The 26,499-nt window shown below is 37.0% G+C and overlaps 1 protein-coding gene and 1 pseudogene across 2 annotated transcripts in view; one reads left to right on the top strand and one right to left on the bottom strand.

The window, feature by feature from the left end:
- Positions 1 to 20,527, top strand: part of TAOK1 (TAO kinase 1) — a gene marked incomplete at its 3' end in the record, with an annotated part of 108,773 nt that extends 88,246 nt beyond the window's left edge. The window contains exons 15-20 of the mRNA XM_079725405.1: positions 2,142 to 2,270; positions 6,048 to 6,251; positions 8,086 to 8,325; positions 11,441 to 11,653; positions 12,550 to 12,732; positions 20,066 to 20,527. Coding sequence (XP_079581531.1) covers positions 2,142 to 2,270; positions 6,048 to 6,251; positions 8,086 to 8,325; positions 11,441 to 11,653; positions 12,550 to 12,732; positions 20,066 to 20,527 — 1,431 coding nt within the window. The remainder of the gene's footprint in view (positions 1 to 2,141; positions 2,271 to 6,047; positions 6,252 to 8,085; positions 8,326 to 11,440; positions 11,654 to 12,549; positions 12,733 to 20,065) is intronic.
- On the bottom strand, positions 17,786 to 18,054 carry LOC307067835 (dynein light chain Tctex-type 1-like; annotated as a pseudogene). Its single transcript has one exon. The product of its transcript is annotated as a dynein light chain Tctex-type 1-like (transcript).
- Positions 20,528 to 26,499: the final 5,972 nt, after the last annotated feature.

Here is a 26,499-nt window from a genome sequence, read left to right as displayed (position 1 = left end):
CCTGATTATCTGAGGAGTTTGTTAATCACCTATGAATAGGTGATTTAGGTCTCAAAAAATCATTCATGATTCTCTTTGTGATTTTTGGAGACCTATCTTAAATTTATAGCAGAATTTTAATATCAGAGAATAATTGAAGATTACAGAGAATGTTAGAGATAATAAAAGAGGTTCAGGTTAAGATTTAGCCCATTTGTGGGTTGTTTTTTTTTTTTAATATTTATTTATTTATTTATGGCTGCATTGGGTCTTCGTTGCTGCACGCAGGCTTTCTCTAATTGCAGCGAGCGGGAGCTACTCTTTGTTGCAGTTCAGGGCTTCTCTTGTTGCAGTGCATGGGCACTAGGCGTGCGGGTTTCAGTAGTTGTGGCACACAGGCTCAGTGGTTGTGTCACACAGGCTTCGTTGCTCTGTGGCATGTGGGATCTTCCCAGACCAGGGCTCGAACCCGTGTCCCCTGCATTGGCAGGCGGGTTCTTAACCACTGAGCCACTAGGGAAGTCAGCCCATTTGTTTTTAGGTATTTTTTTCATTTTTGGCTGTGTTGGGTCTTGGTTGCGACATGTGGGATCTTCGTTGCAGCATGCGGGATCTTTCATTGTGGTGCCCGGGGTCTTCGTTGCGGCTCACAAGCTTCTGTCTAGTTGTGGCGCATGGGCTCCAGAGTGAGTGGGCTCTGTAGTTGTGGCACGTGGGCTCCAGAGCCCATGGGCTCTGTAGTTTGCCATACGCAGGCTCTCTAGTGGAGGCGCGTGGGCTTAGTTGCCTTGCAGCATGCGGGATCTTAGTTCCCCAACCAGGGATTGAACCCGCGTCCCCTGCATTGGAAGGCCGATTCTTAACCAGTGGCCAACCAGGGAAGTCCCAGCCCATTTGTTTTTTTACAAATAAGTGTCATTTTACTATATGACTTAAGTATATTTTTTTAGGATTCTTGTTATGTGAGACCTTTTCTTCTAATGTTTTTGATGTCCCATCAGTTAAATTTTATTTTGATAGTCACATTTGTCAGGTAAAATGTAAGCTTCTCTGTAAATTCACACAATATCTAGAAATGTGTCTGGCTTGTCCACATTGAGGCATTATTTATTATAGTTACCCTGTTCAGCCTTTCCCCCCAAAATAGAAGAACTACTCTCTCATAATAGAAAATTTGGCAAAATAATTTACAGAGTAAATAATTATTTGCTTTTGAAATAATTTGATGAAAGAATGTATAGATTTTTAGAATCCTGTTGGACATTGGATAGTATTTTTAATAACTTGGGAAGAGGTAGATACATATTTAGAAAGGCAAATCATGAAACAGGTTGTGCAATATGATTACAGATTTATTTAAAATGTATGTATGCATAGAAGTAAATAGGAAGGGTATGCACCAAAATGTTTATATTTGTTATCTCTGGGTGGTAAAATCATACAAGATTTTTTTGTGTTTTCCTGTATTTCCTAAATGATCTACAATGAATATGCATTACCTATATAATCAGAAATAAAACAGTATGATATGTATCTAATATTTAACATTTTCCTATTACGTAATATATAAGTTAAAGGTCAGGGTTTTGGGGCTTCCCTGGTGGCGCAGTGGTTGAGAGTCCGCCTGCCGATGCAGGGGACACGGGTTTGTGCCCCGGTCTGGGAAGATCCCATATGCAGCGGAGCGGCTAGGCCCGTGAGCCATGGCCGCTGAGCCTACATGTCCGGAGCCTGTGCTTTGCAGCGGGAGAGGCCACAACAGTGAGAGGCCCGCATACCGCAAAAAAAAAAAAAAGTCAGGGTTTAATTTGAAGAGGAATATATTATATTATTTAATGTACAAATCAATCTAGATAAAAGGTCATGACTTAATTATATTTGTGGATAGATATATATTTGTTTTATTTTCTTGGGGGAGGACATATTGTTAAATTTTTAAAAAGGTGAAAACATTTTGATTCTGTAAAAGATCAACATATTAAGGATGAGTTCCATTTTACTGGTTCTCTGAAATTCAAATAATAAGATGCTGAGTAATTGGTATTGGTAATGCTTATACTGACTTTATGTTCTTAAGGGGAAAAATATCCTTAGTGGTGTATATTAAACTGTTGCTTTGAATCTACTTAACTAATTTGATCCATTTTTTAAATTTCCCATAGGCTAAAGTGATGGCCAATGAAGAGAAAAAATTTCAGCAACATATTCAGGCCCAACAGAAGAAAGAATTAAACAGCTTTTTGGAGTCCCAGAAAAGAGAATATAAACTTCGAAAAGAACAGCTTAAGGAGGTATCTATTTTATAAAAATTTTCACGCCAGTTGTCTACTTATTGATTTTATCTATTGATGTTGATTGACTCATAGAACCATTAGGATAAATTCTTCTTTAGTTGTTTGTGGCCACTAAATGTTTACCAGTTTGAATGAAGGCAAACTTTAATCAGTTACTCTTCAACAGTTACTCTTCAACAGAGATCTTCAACTGAGTAGGATCTAAAAAGAATCATCTCCTAAAAATATAAATTATTTTATTTATAATAGTTTTCGTATGCACTTACTAAATAACTGACTCACTAGAAATAAAATACTTGAGCTGTGATCGATGTGGAAACAACTTAAGGGCGGCTGGCCTGGGCTCAGGGCTAGAATCCCTGAGGACCCAGGAAAGGGCAAGGAGGCGGGTGGCAGGCTCCCCAAGGACGGGTCCAAAATCATCAGGATCTAGACGGGTATTGGGCTTCAGGACATTTATTTCATGTCCCTCCATACAGGCCCTGGGGCCAGGTGTGGGGACAAGAGACCAGGCAGGGATAGCAATAAATAACACGGACAAACAGAGCTCCCCTTGAGACAGATGAGATTAAAGGAGGTTACAGGGGAGCCACAATGCGGAGGTGGGGCACTGGCAGGGCGGGGGCAGCTGGGAGGGAGGGGGAGGCCAGGCCCTCATTGTCACCTGCCACATCCCTTTCCTGCCCCAGCCCCCACTACTTTGGGGAGGAAGGGAGCCCCCCCCCAAAACATACTTGAGCTATGAAAGGAAGCCACACATTTCTTTTTCTAAAAGTAGACCATACCAGGCTTCCCTGGTGGCTCATGGTTAAGAATACGCCTGCCAGTGCAGGGGACACAGGTTTGAGCCTTGCTCCGGGAAGATCCCACATGCCGTGGAGCAGCTAAGCCCGTGTGCCACAACTACTGAGCCTGCGCTCTAGAGCCCGCGAGCCACAACTACTGAGCCTGTGCACTGCAACTACTGAAGCCCACGCGCCTAGAGCCCGTGCTCTGCAAGGAGAAGCCAGCGCAATGAGAAACCTGCGTACCGCAACGAAGAGTAGCCCCTGCTTGCCGCAACTAGAGAAAGCCTGCGTGCAACAACGAAGACCCACGCAGCCAAAAAAAAAACAAAAACAAAAAAAAATTAAACCATACCTTCTTACTTTTGGCTCAGAAGATTACAATAATTTGTTCATAGAGTAAGGATAAGGGACATACTTGCTCATCACATTTTCTTTAATAGCAAAACATACTGATTATTTATTTATGATTCCACGATTTCATATTTATTTGCTCTCCATGTGCTGCATTTTTGAACTTCTTTTAAAAGCAGATGTAGTCTGACTTTGAAGAACACCTTGATTGTTCCAAGGCAGTTTCTGAAAGGGTGTAACTATTCAGGATAGTAGTCAGGAGAGAGAAATGATATGTCCCAGTTTAGACCCCCTTTTACAGACTGATTGACTGAAATTTTTAGTCCATGTAATTAATTATTAGGGCACTGATAAATTAATTGGTCTTAATAAAATAATAGTAATCTCTTTGCTAATAATGCTTTTGTTTGTGTAGGAATTTATAGTCACTTATTTAAATGTTATTATGGACATATTGTTGGCACAAAAGCTTGCTGTATATACCCTGCCAACTGAGCTTCATTGAAAAGAATTTTCTAACTCTAAAGGGTATAACCTGTAATATATTCCCGTGACTGTAATACAAAAGCCAAACTCTGTATTGGCACATTGGGTTTGAAAAGACTGTAAATAGGTCCCCAACTGTAAATAAATATCCAACAAAATGCAGTTTTACAGATCCATTTCCCAGTGAAATGAGATTTTAGTTTTATGGGTGCATTGCTTTAGGTAATGCTTTAGGCATATATCAGGTAGTCCAGCTAATAAATTCATTTTCTTTTAGAAGCCAAATTAGTGTGTATTTATGTGTGTGAGTTCATTTAAAACAATCATTTTTAGCATAGAGGAAGGGATATACTAGAATCGTTAGTGGAGAAGTTCCCTGGTAAAAGATTTTGAAAAATATACCCAGGTGATTGATTATTTATGTGCCCTTTCTCTTCCCATAGTGTGTGTACACATATACCCTTAAGTTTAGAACTACTAAAATTTTTTTAATGTGTTTGTATATCTTATGAACTAAAGTTATAAAGAACTGATCTCTTTCTTGAAAACCAGGGGAAGGACCATAAGGTTAGTAGTCTTTGAAAAATTATCTTATACCTAGGAAAGATGGCTTATTTATATACTGTGCAACATTGTTACTTTTTAGGTTGAAGATATATTAGTATTAATTATCATCCTAGAGTTTGCCTCATTCAGTGCATTGTCAGTGTTCTCATCTGGCCCAATATAAATGCATTTTCATTTAGATAGTTTGTAAGATAATACATACATATTTTTTGAAGTATAGTTGATTTATAATGCTGTATTAATTTCTGCTGTACAGCAAAGTGACTCAGTTCTACATATGTATATTCTTTTTCATATTCTTTTCCATTATGGTTTATCACAGGATATTGAATATGGTTCCCTGTGCTATGCAGTAGGACCTTGTTGTTTGTCCATCCTATATGTAATAGTTTGCATCTGCTAATCCCAAACTCCCAGTCCTTCCCTCCCCACCGCCACCAGCAAGTCTGTTCTCTATACCTGTGGGTCTGTTTCTGTTCGTAGATATGTTCATTTGTGTCATATTTTAGATTCCATATATAAGTGATATCATATAGTATTTGTCTTGCTCTTTTTGACTTACTTTGCTCAGTATGATAATCTCTGGGTCCATCCATGTTGCTGCAGAAGGCATTATTTCATTCTTTTTTATGGCTGAGTAGTATTCCATTGTATATATATACCACATGTAAGGTAATATTTTATTTTCACTTTTTTTTTATTGGAGTATAATTGCTTTACAATGTTGTGTTAGTTTCTTCTGTACAATGAAGTGAATCAATTATATGTATACCTACATCCCCTCCCTCTTGGACCTCCCTCCCACCCCCGCCCCCCATCTCCCCCATCTAGGTTTTCACAGAGCACCGAGCTGAGTTTCCTGTGCTTTATAGCATGTTCCCACTAGCTGTCTATTTTACGCATGGTAGTGTATATATGTCGATCCTAATCTCCCAATTCTTCCTACCCTCCCCTTCCCCCACCTCCTGTGTCCGCAGGACTGTGGAAGGTGATATTTTAAATGCTATAGAAAAGCACTGGTTTTGGTTTGTTTAGTTAAATACGATTCATAAAAAGGGTTTCTATTCTCCCATGGTTTTGTTGATTTTCCATTTAATTTCTAATTCTTTTATACTGAGTCTATCCATAATGTTGCCAAAAACTTAATACTTAGAATGTCAGAAACCAAGAAGTGACACATTAGATGTATTTTTGCCCTAATATTCATATAAATGATTTTTACCTGAAAGCACTGCCTTATGTCTCTTCTTGGGAAGCATTTAAAGAATGATGTGTTTTACTTCATTTACCAATATTGTGTGCTTTTAAAGCTAGGAACCATCATAAATGTAGCTGTGTAAAGCTAAAAGGTATGCATGTTTTCTAGCATACATTTCTCTTTTCCTGTCCTACTTCACCAGTTAACTCAAGAAAAGGAAAATGTTACCTACCTCCTTAAGGTCATTGCCCTGCCTTGAGCATTAGAAAGCATTAGAAAGGACACAGATTAAGTACTTTTATTTAAATGCACCAAATACCAGATGATATATTCATGCAATTAATTTTTATGTATTTTGAACTGAGTTGTTTTTTATGTTGCCAGGAGCTGAATGAAAATCAGAGCACCCCCAAAAAAGAGAAACAGGAGTGGCTTTCAAAACAGAAAGAGAATATACAGCATTTCCAAGCAGAAGAAGAGGCTAATCTTCTACGGCGTCAGAGACAATACCTAGAGCTGGAATGCCGTCGCTTCAAGAGAAGAATGTTACTTGGGCGCCATAACTTAGAACAGGACCTTGTCAGGGAGGTACGTTTGAAACGAGAATATTTCCTGAAAGTATGTTTGTCACTTCCCAGACTCAGGGTCTTTGCACTTGTACCTCCCTCAGCCTGAGTTCTTCTTCCCTAGATTATCTACATGGCTTGTTTCCTCCCTTCATGGCTCTCCTCAGATACCACCTCCTCAGAAGTGCCTTCCCTAATGTCCAAATCCTTCTTCTTTAAGTGTTCTTCTCTGCACTTCTCTCTCTTACACATACACACTTTTTGGGGGGAAGTTTCTCATCCTGCCTAGAATGGAAATTTTATAAAGTCACTGGTTTTGTTCCGGTCTTTGTATCCCCCTAGTATTTGGCCCATAGTAGGTATTCAATAAATATTTATTAAATACATATTAAATCTGTGAATGAGAGGGGTATTCATTTTTAAATACCATAAAATTATTGGATACTATATACCTTTTGAACTGAAATGGGTGCCATGAAGTATGTGTTATCATTTAACACATTTTTTATAATCATGTAATTATTAATTGGGCAAATGTAGAAACTCTTATGTCAGTGAAAACATATTCTCACTATCAGGGATACCTGTGAGCACAGATTAATTTATTTACAAGAGTGGCTTAAAATAAACGTCAAGTATAGCATAATTGTTCAAATTCACGAATAATTAAAGAAATTCAAATTAAAACAGTTGCATCAATTAAATAAGAACAATTTAAAAGACTAGCAACATTGAATCCTAGTAGTGGCATTGGGAAATGTGCAGTGTTGGTAAGAATATAAATTGATACTGATATATTGATAGATATGCTTTTATCTGTCAAATCCACTTCTAGAACTCTATCCTAAAGAAATAATAACATGATTATATGATGCATCATGCATAAACATTTAATGAAAATTTCTTTATCAAGCAAAAAATGGAAAATTATGGTATTGCAAAGCAGAAGCTTACTATGAAACTTTAAAAAAGATCTGTATATACTGATCTGATCTGGATATATATCCATTATATTGTTAGGTGAAGAAAGCACATTATATGCCTATAACGTATGTTATTCAGTTTTTAAAACTGTATGTTTTTGTGTAATAGATGTTTCACGATAAGCATGGGGAAGGTTGGGAAGCATTTGCACCAAACTGTTGGCCTCTGGAGAAAGGGTTTGCAGGGGCAAAGGGGGTAGGTTTGACTTCTCTGTGTGTGTGTGTGTTTTACATTTGTTCTTCTTAATCTAAAAAAAAAAAAAAAGAATTAGAACATTTATTGAGCAGTATGTGCAAGGTGTTGTTCTGAGAACTTTCCATTTATGAACTCACTTCATCCTCACATTAAATCTGTGAAATAGCTGTATTATTATCTTCATTTGAAAAGTGATGAAACTGAAGCACAGAGAGTTTAAACGATTAACCCAAGGACTTAGGGCTCATAAGTAGCAGAGCCAGATCCATGTTCTTATCCACTATACTGTGCTGGGTATACTGCCTGTAATAGAATTGAATAGGATACTCTGATAATTCAAAGAATGGCTTAAGAGTTCTCTTCAAATATAAAATTGGGAAACAAGAAAGAAAGAAGAGAAAGAAGGAAGGACATTAAGCCTACTGAGATAGATTTGCTACGTCTTAAGCTTATTGCATAAAATAGTATTAATGAATAGTAAATGAATAGAATAAGGAAATTGGTGCTACTAATTGCCCATTTACTGCAGTAAAGGTCATAAAATCTAATATTTACTATGCAGTCATTATTGAATCTGAGGATTACATCTACTTCCTGATTAATCTATTTCTTAGGAATTTTTTTCCTAGCATTGTACGGCAATAAATTATTCCTTTGTCTTTTGTGTTATGGATTAGGAGTTAAATAAAAGACAGACTCAGAAGGACTTAGAGCACGCCATGCTGCTGCGACAGCATGAGTCCATGCAAGAACTGGAGTTCCGCCACCTCAACACAATTCAGAAGATGCGCTGTGAGTTGATCAGATTGCAGCATCAAACTGAGCTCACTAACCAGCTGGAATATAATAAGCGAAGAGAACGAGAACTAAGGCGAAAGCATGTCATGGAGGTTCGACAGCAGCCTAAGAGTCTGAAGGTACCTTTAGCCTAAGCTTCTTGACAAAGGGGAATAGGAGTAAAAGGCATCCATATAAGCAGTAAAAGTCTAAGACAGAAGTCTGTCATGAAGAAATTGAATAAACCTTTTTCTTTTCATTTTAAGCATGTTTAATTAGTTTTAACATGGAGTGTCTGTAGCTACAGACTTTTGCTCATGTATTTCTCAGTAGAGTACCGAAAAAATTTTAACTGTGGGGAGTGCCATAAATAAGAATCAAAATTCTTATTTTAATGTACCCAAATGTCCAATGCTGACATTACAGTCTACATGTCAACATGCCAACTAACCTGTTGGCTTCTCTTTATTGTTCCAAGTAATACAGTTTTGGAATCTTATTTGCTCTTAGTGTGATTTGTATCCAAAAAAGACAGTAAGTTCCTAGTCAGTACAGAAGCCAGTGAATGAAAAAAAATGCCTTTCTACCCCCTCTCCCTTCATTGTGTGTGCTTATCCTAAGAGGAATAGTGGAATCACCACAGTGTTACTCCCATTCTGCTTATTTTCTTTATGTGTTTGGTAGTGTAGGTGAGACCATGGCGTGGTAGTTGGGATATGTATTTTTTAATTAGCATATCAGAGTGGAGCAAGCTGTTATATGCCCTCCCCCAGACAAATAAGGAAAGACAAGTGTTGGTGATATATATAATACCAAAGAACTTTAAATCTTATATTTGCTTTGTACAGAGGAATTCATTCACATGGTATGAAATTCAAAAGACACCAAAGTATTACGAAGGTAAAAGTTTCCATCTCTCCTTGTCCCTCTGGCCACCTTGTCCAGCCCCTGCCACCAAATTTAACCAGAGTTAACAATTCAAAGAAATATTTTAATTTTATAACTTGTAATAAATATTTGAAAAAGTGTAATCATATGAATCTTAATAAAAACAAAAACCACTCACAATATAGGCTCTCATCAATAGTAGTATCTCAATTAATCTGTACATGATTTCGCATTTTAAACTTTTATTTACATCCAGTAAGGCCCAGGTCCCACAGTATTTTCTTTTAAAACCCTACCTCCTTATCTGAATAACTGTCCTGGAGTGAAGTGAAATTCATTCACAGGGGTAATCTGTGTCAAAATCTAGAAGCTACACCACACCCAATGGTATCTCTTGATTCCCACTCAACTCCATTCAAGCAAGCTGTCTTGAACAAAAGTATAGAAGCAAAGTTAAGATGTTTTTACCCTTTCCTTGTGAACCTGAGTAAAATTTCACTTTGTTTTCCTAACAGCTAATTAACATCATTTACAGAGTAGCTTATGTTGACTACTCACATAATCTTCATTAGTCATTGCTTAGGAAATTGGAATTCATAATGATTTTTCAAATTTATTTTGTCTTTGTAGGGGAGAGGTATATACTCTTTCGGCTATAGAATAGACAATTTCCCACCAAAAGATGAGTTAAATAACATGTCTGTGAAATTAATGACTGTTTTAAAGTCAGCAGCACCCAGAAGTAAACCAAACTGAAAGCTTGTTAGTTTTCTATCGTCATACCATAAATTTGATATGACTGCATTTCTGTAGGGCTTGGCATAGAGTTGTTTGATGTTTAGCCATTCCTGTTTTTTGTTGTTGCCTTTTCAGTTTGAAAGCTTGTAAATACTAGTGTAATCTTCACAGATACTATACAAAAAGTGAGGCAAAAAATAACGTTTCACAATTATAGTCAGATTTAGAATAGAATGTCTCCTTCTGATGACAGATGAGCTCAAGATTTTCCATAAAGGAGATTGTTCTGTTACTTTACTAGGGAAGAAAACCATCATGTTCCTCTTAGTTATGTATTTCTATCTACTTACTCAATTTGAACAAAACTGACTTGATTTTAATGCCAAGTTATCCCATTTTTATTTACCTAAGTAATGGTTGCCTCTTCCACCTTTTTCCAGGACTTTAAAGGGAGATAGGGGGACTTCAGTTTTAGCACTTACGTAATTTGACTAGGATTTGGGGTGGGGGGTTTGGGGTACTATGTCTATGGAATGGGTTGGATATATGCCTGCTCTGTTGTTTCTTCATCTGGCATACAGATGATGTTTTGTCATTGTTAAATGAGTAGAAACAACTGTAACTTACATTCATCTTGCTTTCACTTGAGTCAAACATTGAGGGATATAGTTTATTCTTGGTACAAGTATTACTCTTCTTATAGAAAAAACATTTTTCAAGGAGCTTTTTTTCCCCCCTCATTAGGCTAGTGATGTGGAATGATTACAGTTTTCTTGGCACAATATTTTTAAAACTTTTAAAAGAATAGAGGCTGTTATACAGAGGTAGAAGAGAATGTCTAAATGTCATTGTCCCATTCCTGGCTAACTTGGAAGAATTTTGTTAACCAAGGACAGTATTTAAGAGTGGTGCCACTGGGACTTCTGGCGGTCCAGTGGTTAAGACTTAACCTTCCGGGCTTCCCTGGTGGCGCAGTGGTTGAGAGTCTGCCTGCTGATGCAGGGGACACGGGTTCGTGCCCCGGTCCGGGAAGATCCCACATGCCACGGAGCGGCTAGGCCCGTGAGCCATGGCTGCTGAGCCTGCGCGTCCAGAGCCTGTGCTCCGCAACAGGAGAGGCCACAGCAGTGAGAGGCCCGCGTACTGCAAAAAAAAAAAAAAAAAAAAAAAAGACTTAACCTTCCAATGCAGGGGGTGCAGGTTCAGACCCTGGTCGGGAGCTAAGATCCCACATGCCTAACAGCCAAAATACCAAAACATAAAACGGAAGCAGTATTGTAACAAATTCAATAAAGACTTCAAAAATGGTCCACATCAAAAAAATCTGTAAAAAAATTTACTTGTAACTAAATGTACTAGTAAAATAATCAGTATTACCTGAAGTCCTATGAAGAAAGTAAGGTTCTTGATATTCTAATGTTTTAAATTAGAGATTTTGTTACAAAAATACATAGAATGTAATGGTTTGACCTAATGACCAAGTGGAAAAGTACTGTACCTGCAACCTTATGTTCTGACCTTTTTGTTTTTCATCTCCTTGTCTCCTAGTAGCCTTTATTTTCATATAAGCATAAAGTATAACAAATGCCATATGTTAAAAATTATATACATCTTTTTTTTCCTTCCCAGTCTAAAGAACTCCAAATAAAAAAGCAGTTTCAGGACACCTGCAAAATCCAAACCAGACAGTACAAAGCATTAAGAAATCACCTACTGGAGACTACACCAAAGAGTGAGCACAAAGCTGTTCTGAAACGGCTCAAGGAGGAGCAGACCCGGAAGTTAGCCATCTTGGCTGAACAGTATGACCACAGCATTAATGAAATGCTGTCCACCCAAGCTGTGAGTTCGTTTTATTTAAGCAAAACAAATTCAGTGCCCCTTTCATCCCACCACCTGAATGAAATCCCAGCAATTAAAATACTGGTTGGAAGTGATAGCTCTCCTACAGCTTGAGAAATAGTGGTGGTTATCTATATTTTTCCTGTTCTCTGCATTGCTTGGAGGTAGGCATGATTTATATAGAATTCTCATTGATACATTTAGTCATGAGGTTCTAAATAGGCGCTCTGCCAGTGCCTCTCAGGTGTTCAGCACATATCCCAACGGTATAGGAGGATTAGAGCAGCAGCTTTGTTAAGCAGTGAGCACTAAGTAGTACTCTGTATTGGGGATCCAAATGGTCACATTTTAGTGAAGGCAAATACAAAATATTTTCTATATGAGTTTTGCAAACTTTTTCTAAAAGGGCCAGATAGTAAATATTTTAGGTTTTGTAGTCCGTGATACAAAATTGAGGATAATTATATGGGTACTTATATAGCCATTTAAAATGTAAAAGCCATTCTTAACTAGTGGACTATCAAATTAATTAATTAAAACAAGCAGCTGTCCACATTTGGTCTGGAGGCTATAGTTTGCTGGTCCCTGTTCTGTAGTTATTTCCATTGCAGAGAAGAGATTGAGAGTCTTACATCACCTAATCAGATTCTAGATTTTTCTTAAGAAAAATATGATTATTCAGGCATTCTCCTAATAGATTATGATAGCTTTTATCTTCATATTACCATCACTGGTTACTGTGCCTTCCTTTTTCAGAGATGTTTACTCCAAGATACAAGAGAGAACAATTGTGTATCCTACAAAAGAGTTGTCTGTCTTTTCTCACACCTCCTTTCCATAGGTCATGGATAAATAGCTCACAGTAGGATATATCTGGGTTTTTTCCTCTCTTTCAGCTGCGTTTGGATGAAGCACAGGAAGCAGAGTGCCAGGTTTTAAAAATGCAGCTGCAGCAGGAACTGGAGCTGTTAAATGCATATCAGAGCAAAATCAAGATGCAAGCTGAGGCACAACATGATCGAGAGCTTCGGGAACTTGAACAGAGGGTCTCCCTCCGCAGGGCACTCTTAGAACAAAAGGTATAGATAATAGAAGGAAGTTAATTGTGCTAGTATTTGCCTTCATCAGAAACATTTTATAAATACATTTTCATATTAAGAGAGGTGGCGTTAGATTGTTTTCACCATACTGTATTTCCTTAATTCTAGTTTTGGTAGTGTTTTTCTTTAAAATTATTGTTTCAGTAATGAACCTTATAATTAATGAATTCTAAACATCAGAGGAATATAGTTAAGTAGTAATTGCTAGAGGAAGGATATGGTGTTATGTGAAGACAGTTGAATTGTGAGAGAGTAGCTCTGGCTCCATGTTCCTCACTTTTTTTGTGTACCTAGCTCTACCTAAAGAGATTGGAGAAAAACTTGGATAGTGAAGAAAAAGAACTTTAGTAATTGCCTGAGAGAGGCAGGGGCAAAGGATCTGGAATATATACTTTACTCTTCTATCCTGGGCCTGGAACTATACAGATTGGTGGAAGAGTACTAGGGGACAGAAGGTAAAGCCAGTTCTACACAAGCTGAAAATGTTACTTCTAGATGTATCTTTTTTTCTTTCTTTCTCTCTTTTTTTTCACTTATTCTTTGTCAGATATATTAGAGAATAGAACTAAAATCCCCAGATTCATTTCCTTTCCATCCTTTAAAGTATTATAGCTGTGTGTGTGTGTGCGCGCACGTGCGTGTGTGTGTATTTTGGGGAAAGACTGATGGACAGAAGATTTTTAGATTTTGAAAGATAAAGAGGAAAGTTTTGCCATGAGAAGTAGTAGAATATAATTGTATCTAGAATTCAGAGCTATGTTCCAGAATTCCTGAGCCATGAGTTCCCAACAGGTGATATAGTCTTAGCTCCATTGATCCTTTGTATGTTAGTACTTGGCTAACTTAATAAAAGTTGTCATGGTTTCTAGACCATTGCTCCATAGATTTCCCTCTGTTTCCTGCAGTTCTTGTGATAAAAATAGAATGCCTTATTAAATTAAAAAATACATTCTTAAAAAACCCACCTAAATAAGATGTTACTCTTTTTCTGGCATAGCTCTCATTACTGGCTTCTTCAAGAGGTACTTGCCTCTAAAAATTATCTCACTTATGTTTCTCATTCAAGATGGGAAAGATATAAACACATATAAATTTTGAGAAAAATCTAGTTTGTCCCATGTACAGATTTCCTAAATCTGTCTGATTCCAACTTGCTTATTAAAATTCAACCTAAAGTTCTGTCTCTTATGCTTCATAAAATTATCACTAAAATGAAAACTCCCTGTAGTGTTGTGAGAGAAATATTAGTACTATTTTCAGTCAGCCCTCTCATACCTGTGGGTTCTGCATCCATGGATTCAACTAACCTCTGATTGAAAGTATTCGGGGGAAAGAAAATTCCAGAAAGTTCCAAAAAGCAAAACTGCCATTTGCCGCATGCCCCCAGCAACTAGTTACAGAGCATTTACACTGTATAGAGTATTGTAAGTAATCTAGAGGTGATTTAAAGTATGAAAGTATCTGTGTGGCTTTTATGCAAACACTACACTATTTTAGATAAGGGACTTGAGCATCCTCAGATTTTGGTATCTGAGGAACGGTCCTGGAACCCTTCCCCCAAGGATACTGGGGTAGGACTGTGTATTTGTATTTTTAGCTCCACCTAGTGGTTCAGAGTTAGTGCTGATTAGTGTCTTAGGTACAATCTTATTTCACTATATGAACCAAGCCTGTATGTTCTACAGAGCCTAGTAAAATATGGGCATAAAACTGATACACATTGGTGAAGGTGCAGTGGCACTCTCATATATTGTTAATGCTTTTTGCAAAGCAATTTGGAAGTGTGTATATATATATATATATATGTATATTTAACATCTTTATTGGAGTATAATTGCTTTACAGTGGTGTGTTAGTTTCTGCTTTATAACAAAGTGAATCAGTTATACATATACATATGTCCCCATATCTCTTCCCTCTGGAAGTATATATTGTACTTTGGGAATGTTAAGTGTTTGAGAATTTATTCTAAGGAAATCCAAATATAGGAAAAACAAGATGCTAAATATGGTAATTATAGCATAGTTTATAATGGTTTAAAATACATAGCCATCTAAGATAGAGATATAATTAAGTAATTATGGCCAAGCCACTTAATAAAATCTTATTCAACCATTTAAATGATGGCTACAAAGACAGTATTAATATAGAAAATGCTTATGATGTGTTGAATAAAATAAAGACCAATCACACAAAGTGAATTGAAGTAATGCTAGTAGTGGCTATATTAACATGATAGAATGGTTTTTCTATTTTACTTTTTTGGTGGGGACTGTACCACGCGTATGCAGGATCTTAGTTCCCTGACCAGGGATGAACCCGTGCCCCCTGCAGTGGAAGCACAGAGTCCTAACCAGTGGACTGCCAGGGAATTCCCTATATTTTACTTTTTTAATGCGGTTTATATTACTTTGATAAGGGAAAATACATAAGATTATTTAGTATGACAAATAATAAAGGAACAGTAGGGTGATGAATCTGTAGTGCTTTGAGTTGCTACTAGGGCTAATATTTACATTTCAAGTGACATGCATGTAAAGCAGTTTGGGGTCAGTTGGCAGCTACCAAACCCAGGTATCCTCTCTACAGAAACTTTGAAAAATCTTAACTGCTGTATTTTCTGCACTTGGCACTTACTGGTTGTACAGATGAGAAACAGTAATCTGAAAATAAATAGAGGTGGAACCAGAGTGAATATTACTTGTTTCATGATGAATAGTTCTCTTTGAAGTTTGCTTTAATCTCGAAATGAACCAAGAGTTGTTCCTGTAGGTTGAGGTACCAACAAAGTAAAAGTAAGCCTCACTTGACTCACATAAGGTCCTTTTATGACTTTTCTCATATTTCATTTACATTAAAATTTTCAGCAAAATGACAACATAACTATAAATGTTAAATTCCCTATGAATTAAAAAAAATTTTTTTATTGGCGCCTAGTTGATTCCCTGTGAATTTTATATGTGCATGAAAAGTGGCAGTATTTCCAAACGTATAAATGTTTTCATTTTTTAGTTTTATCATTTCAATTAATTTTCTTTCAGTATTTCACTTAGTATCAACAAACATGGTTGGTAGTTTTTAAGTGAGAATTGACGACTGGAATGTCTTACAGGATCTTTCTTTGTGGAACTGAAAATATTCACACAAAAATATCACATTTGATTTCAAAGAAGATAGGTCGGGAGAGCCTCTCAAAAGTCTTAAGTATGGTAACTTTTATCTACCCAGTGAAACCACCTTTCTAATTTGCAGTAATAAATAACATGTTTTAAAAGAAATGGGGATTAATGTAACCTATCACAAATCTTAGGTTTTATTTTTGTTTAATTGAAAAATGTTCTGAGTTTCTTGAATGGCAAAACTAATCAGCAAACAAAATTGAAGCAATACTTACTGGATAAAAGGTTCATAAGCATTAATGTGTTTAATATTTTTATCATGAGTTTCCTTCAGATTATATGCAAGGAATTCAGATCAGTTACATGCTAAGTGCTTTCCCATCATTTATTAGATCCTTCAAATTAAAATAAGTGCTTTTAAGTAAATGGATTTAAAATTTTTTTACATATAAAATACTTTAAAAATTTGAAGTTCTCTGAATCCTTAGAGATAAATAAGTTTAATTCCAAAGAATTGGGTATTTTATATATAGATACTAAAAGAATGGGAAAATTATTTTATAAATACACAATCATTTTTTAAAACCTGGCAAATATAGAGAAACAGAAATGTCCTTAATCCTTCCACTCAGGAATCACCACAGTTAACAATTTGATGTCTTTACCTCACAGGAAGCATTCATGTTTAATCTAAGTTCTCCTTCAATCTTCAAATGAATGACCCTCTCTAAATCTTTGTAACACTAGTATTTAGAACTTTCGATAATTTTCAAACTCTTCTTACTGGAGTCCATCTGGCCGATCTGTAATTCTCCAAACACTTCTTATTTTTACCATTTGTCTGTGTCTTTGCACATGTTCTCTCTGCTGAAAATATTTTCCCCTCCACTTGTCTTCCTGGTAAAGTTGTATTCTTCCTTCAGAATCCAGTCTCTACCACTTCCTCTAAGAAGACTTCTTTGCCCTAGTCTCCTTCTCCTGTAGAGTGAATCACTCCGTCCCTTAGTATTTCTGCTATACTTTATAAATCTATTATTACGTCTTATCATATTCTGTTGTAATTTTTATTTGCATGTGTTTCCCATGCTAAACTGTGTTTTTTTTTAAGGGCACTTAAAAATGAGACATAGAAAGTAAACATTTATAGAGCTAGATTTCTACAGATAGCAATATGACTATTGGCTTAAGTTCTCAGATATCTTGAAACATGATTATTTAATGCTCCTGTACAAATTCTCTTTTTTCCTATCTTTTAAAAACTTTTTTTCATGGAAATTTTCAAACATATACAAAAGTAGGAAGAATTAGTACAATGAAATTCCAAGTACTCATCACCCAGCTTCAACAGTTATCAGTATTTTGCTAATTTTTTCTTATCTATTCCCCCCGCTACATACACACACACATATACATACACACACACACACTCTTGGGGGAAACAATATCTGGGATATATATATATATTTTTAATTGGAATAATGTATTATTCTAACAAAAGTACAAAGTATGGAAAATTAGTGTATTTGAATCATTTCAGAGAGTAGAGAAGGTTTCACACTTAGCAGATTTCGGCTTTTTAGCACCTTTGAAAAGAAACATTCAAAGTTAAGACAAGTGTCAGGACAGGCTCCTGACTACCTTCAGTGATGATTCCTCTGACTTAGGATGTGCAGGTCACGGAACAGTGTGGTTATTTGTTTTTTTCTCTACATTTTGAGAGTGCCACAAAAACACACTTAAAGAGAGTGAGACAGGTGATCACTGACTAGATGGCTGGTGGTTAGAAGATGGTAGAGAAACGTTGGGACAAAAGGAGAAAATCACAGGCTGGACGAGGTAGTCAAATGGACAGCCCAAAGGCGCTGATAATGTAGTACATGGTCTTGTTCTCCCATCGCACAGTGCAGCTCCCATCAGTAGAGCTGTCCCAGAAGCAGGAACTTGCCGTGTATAATCCCGCTCTGTTCTTCTGCATGATTACATGGGTCACAATGTATTTAAATGGTTTCCCCAGCTTGGTGAGTTGGCTTAGGGTTTGCTCCACTACGTTTGTGGTCCACTGATTCACTTTGCTGTGCTGATAGGCATTGCCACCAATGGCTCTTTCTATGGCCTCTTTTACAATGTTGCTCACTTCATCAACAACAAAAGCAGTCTCCTTGGTAGCCTGGTAGTCTTCCATCTTTCCTTCGGCGCCTTGCCTCTGCCTCCTGTCTGGGATATTTTAAAGCAAATTCTAGTATAGCATCATTTCACTCCTAAATATAGATAAGGACTTTTTTACTTTAATATAATCATAAGTCCATCATAATATTTAACAAAATTGATAATAAAATTTAAATATTACCTCATACTCAGTCCATGCCTGGATTTCTCCTTTTATCTCAGAAATGTCTTCTTTAAGTTGGCTTATTTGGATTGGGGCCCAAACAAGGTCCAGACATTGCTTTGGTTAATTGTCTTTTAAGTTACTTAGTCTATAATAGGGCCCTCTCCCCTACACTTTTTTTCCCCCCATTTGGATTGGATCATTTGTTCTGTAGGAATTCTCAAAATCTGTATTTGGCTGATTGCGTCCTCATGGTGTCATTTAATCTCTTTTTTACTTCATATTTCCTACATAAACTGGTAATGAGATCCAGAGACATGATTATATTTAGATTCAATTTTTAATTTTTGCAAGGAATTTTCATGAGGGTTACTGTGTACTTCCTTTTGCATCACATCAAGAGATACATAATGTCTAGCTGTCCCCCTTTTAAGTGACATTAATATTGATCAGTGGGTTTAGGCAGTTATCAATTTGATCAGTCATAAAAAAGTTCTCCATCAACTTTTTTTTCATTGTCTCTTGACTTTATTATGAATTGCTTTACATTTTAAAAAATATATGTATAGTCAACTACATTTATTTGTAATACCTTCCAGTTTTCCAGAACTGATGATGATGGCTAGCCAACCACTAATTTCTAGGTATATAGAAACTAACTTTTTTTTTTTTTTTTTTGCACGGTACGCGGGCCTCTCACTGTTGTGGCCTCCCCTGTTGTGGAGCACAGGCTCCGGACGCACAGGCTCAGCGGCCATGGCTCACGGGCCCAGCCGCTCCACGGCATGTGGGATCTTCCCGGACAGGGGCACAAACCCGTGTCCCCTGCATCGGCAGGCGGACTCTAAACCACTGCACCACCAGGGAAGCCCTAGAAACTAATTTTTTAATGAAAATCTTAGTTTTTGTTTGTTTGCTTTTCACTTAAGGCTTTGGTCTATCTGGAATGTGGTATAAGATGGGGTTCCATTTTTATTCCCTTCCAGATGGTTGGCCAGTTGGGCCTCTGTCATTTGTTTAAGAATCCATCTTTTCCCCCATTGAATTAATTAATTAATTAATGCTTTTGTCCTGCTTTAAAAACCTACAAATTGAGATCTTTATTCTATTTCTGTTTCACTAATAGTCTGTCCCTGCACCAATACCACATTTATTTTATTTTTTAATCTTATTTATTTAATTATTTAGTTAGTTTTGGCTGCGTTGGGTCTTCGTTGCTGTGCGCAGGCTTTCTCTAGTTGCAGCGAGCGGGGGCTACTCTTTGTTCTGGTGTGTGGGCTTCTCATTATGGTGGCTTCTCTTGTTTCGGAGGACGGGCTCTAGGCGCGCCAGCTTCAGTAGTTGTGGCTTTGGGGCTCTAGAGTGCAGGCTCAGCTGTTGTGCACGGGCTTAGTTGCTTCGCAGCATGTGGGATCTTCCCAGACCAAGGATCAAACCCATGTCCCCTGCATTGGCAGATGGATTCTTAACCACTGCACCACCAGGGAAGTCCCCCACATTTATTTTATTAGAGTGAGATTTTGGTGTGTCTGATGAAGCTAGTTTCCCTTCACCCACTTTTTTTTTTATTCAGTGTTTTACCTAATGATTTAGTAGCCATTGATGATAATTGCCTTGATTTATTATTTCAGTAGAGGTTATTGCCTTTGCTTTTAAGAACTTGATTTTACACATTTTAGAAATATAAATTACAGATTATTTCTACAGTACATCTCTTTGATTTTTGAATGTACATCCATAAAATAGCCAGAGGGAACTTTTCTATGATTCACTTCAAAGCTGAGTAATTATCACTTCCTTAGTTTGTAGATTTTAAAAAATAAATCAGCTTTCTTTTTGCTTCTCTCCTCCTAACCCCCATCAGATTGAAGAAGAAATGTTGGCTTTGCAGAATGAACGCACAGAACGAATACGAAGCCTGCTGGAACGTCAAGCCAGAGAAATTGAAGCCTTTGACTCTGAAAGCATGAGACTAGGTTTTAGTAACATGGTCCTTTCTAATCTCTCCCCTGAGGCATTCAGCCACAGCTACCCGGGAGCTTCTGGTTGGTCTCACAATCCTACTGGGGGTCCAGGACCTCACTGGGGTCATCCCATGGGTGGCCCACCACAGGCTTGGGGCCATCCAATGCAAGGTGGACCCCAGCCATGGGGTCACCCCTCAGGGCCAATGCAAGGGGTACCTCGAGGTAGCAGTATGGGAGTCCGCAATAGCCCTCAGGCTCTAAGGCGGACAGCTTCTGGGGGACGGACGGAGCAGGGCATGAGCAGAAGCACGAGTGTCACTTCACAAATATCCAATGGGTCACACATGTCTTATACCTAACTTAATAATTGAGAGTGGCAATTCCGCTGGAGCTGTCTGCCAAAAGAAACTGCCTACAGACATCGTCACAGCAGCCTCCTCACTTGGGTACTACAGTGTGGAAGCTGAGTGCATATGGTATATTTTATTCATTTTTGTAAAGCGTTCTGTTTTGTGTTTACTAATTGAGATGTCATAGTATTTGGCTGCCGGGTTTTGTTTTTTTGTTTTTGTTTTTTAACTTTCGGAGAAATTTTGAAAAGGGGAATAGATATGTATGTGTGTATACATATACATACACACACACACACACACACACACACACACACACACATCTCAAGCATGTGGTTACAAGAAATTGGCTAGTTAGGGGGTATTTTCTGAACACTGCAAAAATAGAATGCAGCAATGTGTCCTGAGTCATCACTTTGGGGCAATTATATCCTAAGAAGGTCATGAAAAAATCTAAAGCCTTTCTCCATACCCCAAATTCTTATAAGCTACTCACAGCAGGCAGCATATGCTGAAACAAGTTATTATGGAAACACATCTGTGTCCCCTCACCAATGTATTTTCTTTATTAAATTGGTCTGACTTCTCAGCCTCATTTGGAGTGAAAAAGAACGTGGAAATCCATGAACACTAAAGGGTTCCATTGACTTTTTCAGAGAGTAGAAAACAATTTAGTTCTTTTTCTGAATGCTGCATAGATATGTCAGTGATTCTTTTTTATTTTTTTTTTCCATTCAATTGTGCCTTTTTTGTGGCATGGTGAGATGGAGGTGTAAGGAGATCACAAGTTGTGTGGGAATTGCATCAACGAGCCTGTGAGCCTTTAAAGGGGAAGACCAGAAGGGTGAGAGAGGCCCCTGAAAGTTCATATGGTGGGTATGTTCAGCAGCATAGTGAGGAGATGAAGCCTCTATATCCTGACGTTTTGTTGCTTATACTGTGATATCTTATCCTAGCTAAGCTCTATAACTCCCAAGACCCCAAACAGTACTTTTACTTTGTACAAAAACAAAGAACATATAGCCAATACAAATCAAATGCCAGAGAGTTTTGAATGATGCCATATTTGCAAACTGCCATCTATTGGAATTCTCACCACACTACATAGACATAATTTGATTACCCCTTTTGGCTTATGGGATTTCCTGTTTACAAGTAGAATAGCCAATTATTTAAATGCTTAGTTGCCATAGTGAACCAGGAGTCACTGAGCCAATGACTTTACCAGCTGCTGACTAATCCTCATCACCACTGTAGATTTTGCTGCATGTGCAGGTCCTCTTTTTTTTTTTTTCTTTTTTTTTTAATTGCTGTTTTTGTTGCTGCAATACTTTACAAACTTCTAGTTCCTTGAGACTTAGTGACCATTTGGCATCATGTTAACATCACACAACAGGAAACACCACTTCCAGAAGTCTCTAGCCTCAGTGCTAAAGTACTACTGAAAAGGAACTAGCAAGTTTGGCAAATTAAAAAAAAAAAAAAGTAAAGTAAGTTATAGTGGTCAGGGAATCTCTTGACAAACGCTAACTTTTTTTTTTTCCCACAGAGGGGCGTGTTTTGTTTTGTTTTGTTCTGTTTTGTTTTGCAATGAAGGATCAACCCAGTGCTGAAAGTTAGATGTTACTTGGTATTCCACTGCTAGTGTGGAAATAGAGTTGAAGGTGGGTAGGAAGCTTTGAGTATGACTTGAAGGAAAAAAACTTTCTTTTCAGTGATAAATCAGAGTTTCTTACAAGTTGTCTTGACCCCTCCCTTGTCTTGAAGAACCCTTGCTGCTGACTCTGGATCCTGCTTTTCGTCATAGTCAGAGGACTCCAAGGTAGAATTTTCTGAGTCCCTCTCAATGATACTCTTCACCTAGACCAGGCTAATGACCAAACAGTAATCTATAATTGTTGAAATATTGGCTTTCTCAACAAAATTTAAGTCTTCCCCAGGTATGTCAGTCTAATCTCCATGAATCCTCCCCTTTAGGAGTTTCTGGCATTCATTTAAAGGTAACTAGAAGAAAAATTAATATTTTAATGTAAATCTTTTAAAAACCAAGATCACAGTAGAATTCACACACAGTTTTAGGCAGTGTTTCAGGTAGCACTCCGGTACATTGTCCTCTTGGCCATGCTTGAGATCACCAGTTTTTAGGTGAACGTGACATGTACTTCTTGTCTGTCTAATGAAAGGAGCTTTTAATTTTCTGTCATTTTGCAATCACCTATTATACAGTATTTCAAACAAATTGAGATATTTACCTATTTGGAGGAAAATGATAGGAGAGAGCTTTAAAATTAATGTCCAAAAATATAATGAATTTGATACCTTTAAAAAAATTCTTATTAGATCTGACCCCTCTGTACTACTGGAGGGGTGGAATAGGAGTACAGCTCAGTTTTACATACAAAACTCTTTAAAATAAAAAATACTACCAATAATACATGTTAAAGTCCACTTGTGGACTTAAATTAGTCAGATTGAGTTACTGAGTTCATGCAGATCATATGTACTTGTAAAATTGTGATTGAATACTGACTCCAAATGTCTATCCAGTAGGTCTTTGTATCTGATTTAATTGTGTGGCAACCAGTTTTACATGTAGGTCATGACTATACCTGGATTATTCCATTAAGTTCATTTTAATTAAAATATATATAGTTTGCAAAAATGGTTCAACTTAATTGATTTGTGTGTGTTTGCAAGATCTAACTTCTGAGGAATATCATACATGGTAGGAATTATCAAAGAGTAAAGCTTGTAGCAGGAAAATTTGAAAGATTTTGAGAGATTCTGAAGAAAGAAGCAGGCACTTTCTGAATCAGTGTACAGACGTCAACATTTGATCAAATTACTACTACCTCTTCCCCATTGTTGGTGTTCACTTGATATATATGTGTTTAAGAAAATAAAAAGTATGGGATATTTGTCCAGCATATCAGAAAGTCGTAAATGCTATGTCTGGTATCCAGAGCTTGGCAGTAAAAGTTTCTTGTGTTCACTGTCTCTCCCTTTTTTAAGTTAGCATTAGAAAAATGCAAAACCTCATACCTTGAAATATATTGTTCCTAATGGGGTTCCCTTCCTTTTGCACATATTTTTTCCCTTATTAAAGTCAGCTCTAACCCCGAATTAAAGTATCAAAGTATTTTCATTATATAGATAAAGTTAGTTGGAAAATATGTTTTTATCAGTTTTATTCAGAGCTGCCATTCTTTTTAGTCATTTCTGTGCCTAGAGATGAGTAGTCCTGCATTTGAAGCCACACCCACAGATATGATATGCTTGGTACTCTAGGCCAAGAATTTATTGGTAAGTTGAACTTTTTAACATAGTCATTACGATTTTCAGTTGCCTAGACATCAGGTAAACACCATTCAGTACACTAAAGAAACTGTCCTTGACTCTCTCCCACTCCCACCTATTTTTCCTCACCCCCTTTTCAAAAATTGAAAACGCTATGAGTGTCTTTTTCAGATCATAAGGCAGACTTTAGTAGCTTTCTACTTCTTTAACTAAATGTCTGGCATTTTAAACTTTTATAGAATACATTGTGTTGGACACTGGAATAATACTGTTTATTTTCACCTGTGAAAAATGACTTTATTGTACTTGAAACACCTCCTTTGCATTTCTCCATTTGTGCCATTCACTAGTGGAAATAAATTGTATTATACCATAATCTACTGGCTTTTAAAAACTGTGTTAAATATGCACATTTTTGGTATAGCTATTATCATTTGTATGTATATATTGTATATACATATGAGTGTCTATATGTGTGTATAGATTGATGAATATAATTCATACTGTACATTTCCATCAGGGCACTTAAGGTTCTGTTATTTTGTTTCATTATTTTAGTCCTCAGTTAAGGCAAGAATGCATGTGTTTCTTAACAATGAGTACTCTGGGTTGATATTTATGAGAAGGTGGTCATTAGATGCAATCTTTTCTATTTTAATCCCCTCTTAGCACTTGAGTGGGTGGAAAGAAAGTTAAGTAAAATGTGGAACCATAAGTTGCAATGCAGTAAAATAGTGCTGGGGAAGGAGCCAGTTAGTGTTTCTGTGAGTTTGTGTCATGATGCAATGAAAGATAGGTGATGCAGAGAGAAATGAACCATGGAAACTAAAAACACTGGTGATTCCTCTGCAAAGATAAAAAGAACCAATAAGTCACATAATCTTCATGTGCACTCCATACATATTTCTTAGTAGTGGTGCCATTGATCCTCTTACCCTTTTTACTCCATTTATAATAATAATTATAAAGTTTGCTAAGGACCAAAACATCCGAGAAAGGAATTACTGCTAAAGCATCTAAGGTTCTCCTAAACTATAAAATCAACAGGAAATGGCCACTGGGAGAGAAGGATTTGGTATTGGCAAGGGGCTTTCTCCTTTTAGCTGCCTCTTCTTGCTTGCTAATAGTAAGTTCTTCATGCACCTTCCACCCCTTTGGAGGCACTACGTTTCAAGCACAGATTTGGCCCAACACTGCAACCCTTTCCTAAGAAGCTTATATGGCCCTGCGTTTTGTTCCATGCTCACAATGTGAAGTGTCTAGTGTATATTCCAGTCAGAAAATAATATATTTAAGGTGTATAAGTGTGAATCTCCTATAATGATGGAAGAGGAGGCTGTTATTTCTTAGAAAACTGCTTTCTCTAAGGAACAAATCTAAAACTTGGGCTGTCATCTTGGAGCTGCTTACCAAAATACAGATCCTTATTAAAAAACAAATTCTCTGTTTTCCCTCCTCTATCATGATAGTGCCCCCCAACCAGGTTGTAGCATTGCCTATTAAAAGGCACTCACTCTTAGTTGTTAAGAACTGGAAATTTTCCATCCTCAGATTCCTTAAAGGATGAAGAGTGTGCTGTACACTTAGCAGACTTGCCTCTTGTATGCAAGGACTACTGATTGAAGTCTATTTTGCTGTGTGTCTGGTTATGTTGTCTGCACTTTTATTAAATCACTACAGTAAGTCTACATTGGAAGTGACTTAATTTGTAAAGAAGTTTTATTAAACACTGTCTAGAAAAAGAAAGTGAAGCTGAGAACTCTTCCTTTATTGTGCATTTATATTTTCTACTGAATTCTGGTAGCCCCTTTTAAAGTCACATTAACTAATTCTTCCCTTGTTTATATTCAGATTTCCAAAATTTCACTCATGCAAGGGAAGAGAATCTATTTGGCCTAATGGTGGTCTTCAGATCATAAGAAATATGTAAATTAGCATGCACCTTATCTGCCTGTTGTGGGTTTCTTAAACTTGCACTTCCCTCTCACCCACCCCAAAATAGATATCCTTTAAAGAAAATAAAGGCAGAGAATTAAAACTGGGGAGCCATTTACTATGTCACCATCACTGTTGACTGTTACCCAGCAATCAAAACTTTTTGAAGTTTCAGAGCTTTGTGTGTGTGTGTGTGTGTGTGTATCTGTTTGATTGTGTTGGGTTTGTTTTGTTTTTAAATGTACAAGAGAGTCTTCTTTAAATAGAGAAAAAGGTTAATCCTCTCTGAAACAGGATGCCCATTGGATATACTAATCTGGACATCTGTAGGTAGTTTGCCATGAAAAAGTAGAAGATGAGACTTGTGAATGAATGAAAAGGGTATCTTGATACCCCAGAATTCCCCCTAAATTACGGGTAATTCAACCTGCACAGTTTCCTTTTCACTCATAGTTTTTAGCAATTGTGAGTGAAGAAATCATGTAATTATCTGTAAATATTTAGCTAACAAATTGACCTAGTTTCTGTATTTTTTTGTTTTTGTACTAAAGTTTATAAGTCTGTGCCAGCTAGAGAGGAGTTGCTGTCATTGCCAGTTGTGGTCCTAGCATCTAACCCTGAAACCATCCTAGGTAACGTTTTTAGAATTAATGCTTCAGTGTCGTTAAACAGGGAGAAATTAAGCTCAACCATTGGTCAGGTTTAAAATCTTTTGAAGCAAAGTCATTTTATTTAATACAGTGATTACA

The sequence above is a fragment of the Hyperoodon ampullatus genome (genome assembly GCF_949752795.1).
Source record: "Hyperoodon ampullatus genome assembly, chromosome: 19".
Lineage (NCBI taxonomy): Eukaryota > Metazoa > Chordata > Mammalia > Artiodactyla > Ziphiidae > Hyperoodon > Hyperoodon ampullatus.
This window is presented reverse-complemented; position numbering and strand designations above follow the sequence as displayed.